The following is a 4042-nucleotide window of genomic DNA, read 5'->3' on the forward strand; positions in this document are numbered from 1 at the left end:
GGGGGCCAGGGCTGTCCAACATGGCCAGGACCAGAGGCAGGACGTGAATTGATTCATAGTTGTTGGCCCTGCCAGCTGTGACCACCAGGGGGCACCCCGACCCCAGAGATGGCCTGGACCAGTCAGACACACCCACTCCTCTTCCCAAGACTGTTCTGGCACCTGGTGGGGTTAACTGGGAGGGCAAGTGACAGTCTCAGATGCAGTCGGCGACGCTGCCCCAGGCAGGCCCCATGGCCTGTGGAAAGCGCTCAGACCCAAGGCAGAGGTCTGGGTTATAACTGACTCTGCTATCCGTGGCCTTGGGCGAGCCTCTTCACTCACTGACCCAGTTCACAGTGTCAGAACAGACGCCAAAAGTTCTTCCAGCCTGGACAGCGCGTGGTTCTTGGGTTTGAGGCCAGGTGGTTTCTTCTTTCTCACCCCAGCCCTTCTCCCCTCAGGGCAGCACACACTCGCCCGCTGGCAGTGAACCCCGCCAGGGGAGCCACCTGTCCCAGACCCTCAACTCCAAAGCGCTGAGGCACAGACAGGAGATGGGGGTGGGGGGCAGTTAGTGCAAGAGGGGGAGGAAGGATAAGGTCAGGTGACCCAAGAGCCTCACAGCGTCTTGCTTCACTCAGGACAGGCATCCGGTTTCCTCTGGTCTCTGCCAGGATTCCGGGGGCAATGGGATGAGTCATGGGGGGATTGGGGAGTTCCCAGCTAATCAGTTCAGGATGGAAACTGGGAGGATGCCCATCAAAGTGTGGGGTGGGGACAGGAGGCCAGACCCCAATGTCCCTACTTCAGGCCTCTGGCCCCTCAAGAGGGCAATCAGAGAGGCAATTTCTATTGCCTGGGACTTGGGGGGATAGAAATGAGGCAAAGCTTCTTTGCCTCTCCAAAGAAAAGGCAAAGCTTCTTAGCTTCTTCCTTCTCCAATTTGGGGACCTGGTGAGCAGGTGGCTTAAGGGTCCCGAGAGAGTGGCTAATGGGGCTGACCCAGGAGACATGCCAGGGGAGGGAGGCAGGGAGGAGGGCCCCAGGCCTGCCTCTTCCTTGAGGTTCAACCAGACTCCAGCCTCCCGGGCTTTTATCATTAGCTCTGTTTGGTTCAGAGGTTCAGTTCAAACACCCTGGGGCAAGTCAGACCTGGGTGGGGCTGAGGGGAGGAAGGGAGTTTGAGGGGGGCAAGACGTCAAAGAAGAATCAGAGATTCCACAATTTCACAAAACTTTCGCAAACACTTTTTTTGGTCCCAACCCCCCTGCATTGTCCTGGACAACAAATTTGCATAAAACTTGGGAAGCTATTACTAAGCGTTAGTCGCAGCACCAGGTAATTTCCTCCCAGGCCTCTATGGGCTTGAATATAAAGGCCCCCGGAGCTGGTCCTTGACAGAACCCAGAACTTACAGCCCCACCCAGACCCTTGGCTGAGCCTTCTGCCCAGAGCCCCATGAAGCTGACAGGTGAGTGTTTGGGTTCTGGGAGGGGAGAGCTGAGGCAGCGGGCAGGGGTGCCTGGGCTTCCAGAAAAGTCTGTACTTCTCCTGAGCCCACGTCTGCTCCCAGCCCTGCAGCTGCTCCTCTGGCAAAGTGTGCTCTGGATGGTGCATGAAGCCACCCCCCTTGGCCCTGCCTGCTCCCTGCCCCAGAGCTTCCTGCTCAAGTGCTTAGAGCAAGTGAGGAAAATCCAGGCTGATGGCGCCGAGCTGCAGGAGAGGCTGGTGAGTGAGGAAGGGGATGGGGAGGGGACAGAGACGCTGCAGCAGGGCAGGGAGGAAAGAAGGCACATGGGGGAGAGCTGAAGGGGAGAGCGGGGCTGAAGGGAAGCGTGGGAAAGGGCAGCAGGAAGGGACGCGGGGTGAGCAGACACTGGGGGAAAAAGAATCAGGAGAGGCCCCGCCTGGGAGGGCGGCTGGTGAGGAACTGGGGGAAGAACCTCTAGGCGACCGTGCTGGGAAGGGTTGGCTGGAAGCTTGGATGCAAGGAGGGGGCTGAGAAGCCTGGCAGGGCGGGTGGGGAGGTGGAAATGAGGAGGAGAGGTGGGGGCACGTGGGGAGGAGGAGGAGCTGGCCCCTCACCCAGCATCCTTCCCACCGCAGTGTGCTGCCCACAAGCTGTGCCACCCGGAGGAGCTGGTGCTGCTCGGGCACTCTCTGGGCATCCCCCAGGCTCCCCTAAGCAGCTGCTCCAGCCAGTCCCTGCAGTTGGTGAGTGTCCCAAGGGGAGAAGGGAGATGAGGGGGAGGAAGGGTAGGCTGGCCTAGAAGGCTCCCCAGTTCTCTAGGCTCCACGCAGGGGCTCTGAGGGGAGGATCCCAAGTGGAGTCCCCTGACTCTCCCACCCGACCCCCCAGACGAGCTGCCTGAACCAACTGCACAGCGGCCTCTTTCTCTACCAGGGCCTCCTGCAGGCCCTGGCAGGCATCTCCCCTGAGCTGGCCCCCACCTTGGACACACTGCAGCTGGACATAACCGACTTTGCCTACAACATCTGGCTGCAGGTGAGTCTCACTGGGAGCAGCAAGCTTTAAAGGCCAGAACCGAGCTGGTCCCCAAAGGTGGTGCTGCAAGCCTGGGGCCCTGGAGTTCTCTAGGGCTGAGCCAAGTCCCTGGACCTGGTTCTTGTCCTGGCTCCACCGTGAACCCTGGATCTTCTACAACCCATCAGCCCCTGGCCTTCCCTTCCTGTGCTAACACGCCCTGACTGCTGACCTCATCTTCCCCCACAGATGGAGGACCTGGGGGTGGCCCCTGCCGTGCAGCCCACCCAGGGCACCACGCCAACCTTCACCTCGGCCTTCCAGCGCCGAGCAGGAGGGGTCCTGGTTGCTTCCAAGCTGCAGAGTTTCCTGGAGCTGGCATACCGTGTCCTGCGCTACCTGGCTGAGCCCTGAGCAGAGCTCTCCCCCTCTAGTGTATTTATCTATTTAATATTTATGCTTATTTAAACCTAATATTTAAAGACAGCAAAGCACAGAAAGGAGCCCCAGGCTCCTGGGTCCTTCCTTCCACTTCCATGTGGGGAAAACCCCCCGTCTTCCGTACTGGGACTGGGAGGGAGTTGGTAAATACCAAGTATTACTTCTTGTGGCTGCTCCAGGCCTGGCTCCGTGGTGGGTTCTGGGGAGAGCCGCAGTGAAACCCTACCCTGAGGGTGCCCACCTTGGGGCCCTTGGAAGCATCGGGAAGTCTCCCAAGTGGGAGATGAGACAGCCCTGTTTAATATTTAAACAGCAGTGTTCCCCGATTGGGTCCTTGCCCCCTGGCTCCGGCCCCGCATTCGGGCATGAAGCCCGGCAGAGGCAGCTGGAGTGGGATGCTTGACCCTGGGGTCCCACAAATTTGCGGGGGAAATTTAAGACTTTTTTAAGGCACATTTTGACTCCTCATGTGGGGAGCTCAGGCATCAGTGACGCCTCTTGCTTTCCTGGATGCGCTAGAGACGCCATGAGGCTCATGACCCTGCTCCACCCCACCAGGGCTGGGGTCAGGATTCTCACTGTCTTGCGGGCAGGCAGATGGTCACGCGTCTCTGCCTTGCTGGGTAAGACTGGGGACGTGGGAAGGAAAGATGAGGGGGCTTGTGTGACGGGGTGTGAGAGGAACTCTGAACTGTTCACTTTCCACCCTGGCCCCAACTTTCTCCCTGTAGCCAAACTTCACGATAATAAAGTGTTTGTCTCCAGTAAATGGCCTTCCTCCTTCTTGAGTCCAGCTGGTGCCTGGCCAGGGGTTGCGGGTGGGGAGTTGAATGGTGGGCGAGGCCCGAGGGAGGGAAGAGGAGGTGCGGTCATTCCTTGGCACCCACGTGGTATAGACGCCAGGCCGGGTGCTGGGGCGCAGCGGTCATGAGGCAGGCATGGTCCCTGCCCTCGTGGAGCCACGGCCTAGTGGTTGGACAGGAAGCAGATGGGTCAGCGGTACCGGGAGAGGAGAGTGGGCTGGGGGCGCTCAACAGTCCAGACGCAGATGGACGCGGGCCTGACGCAAGGGAGGATTTAGTATTCGTTTCAGTCCACCACCTCCCATAAACCTTCACCCTCCTGCGCTCACAG

At 59.5% G+C, this 4042-nt stretch overlaps 1 protein-coding gene across 1 annotated transcript; it reads left to right on the forward strand.

Moving 5' to 3' along the window:
* The first annotated feature begins 1308 nt into the window (after positions 1–1308).
* On the forward strand, positions 1309–3490 carry CSF3 (colony stimulating factor 3). Its single transcript, XM_055396851.2, has 5 exons — positions 1309–1453; positions 1556–1710; positions 2089–2196; positions 2342–2488; positions 2717–3490. The coding sequence occupies exons 1-5, from the start codon at positions 1441–1443 to the stop codon at positions 2879–2881; spliced, it is 588 nt and encodes a 195-aa protein (XP_055252826.1). The 5' UTR covers positions 1309–1440; the 3' UTR covers positions 2882–3490.
* The last annotated feature ends 552 nt before the right edge of the window (positions 3491–4042 follow it).

Source organism: Moschus berezovskii, chromosome 20 (genome assembly GCF_049115385.1).
Source record: "Moschus berezovskii isolate FMDL1 chromosome 20, NW_MosBer_1.0, whole genome shotgun sequence".
Classification (NCBI taxonomy): Eukaryota; Metazoa; Chordata; class Mammalia; order Artiodactyla; family Moschidae; genus Moschus; species Moschus berezovskii.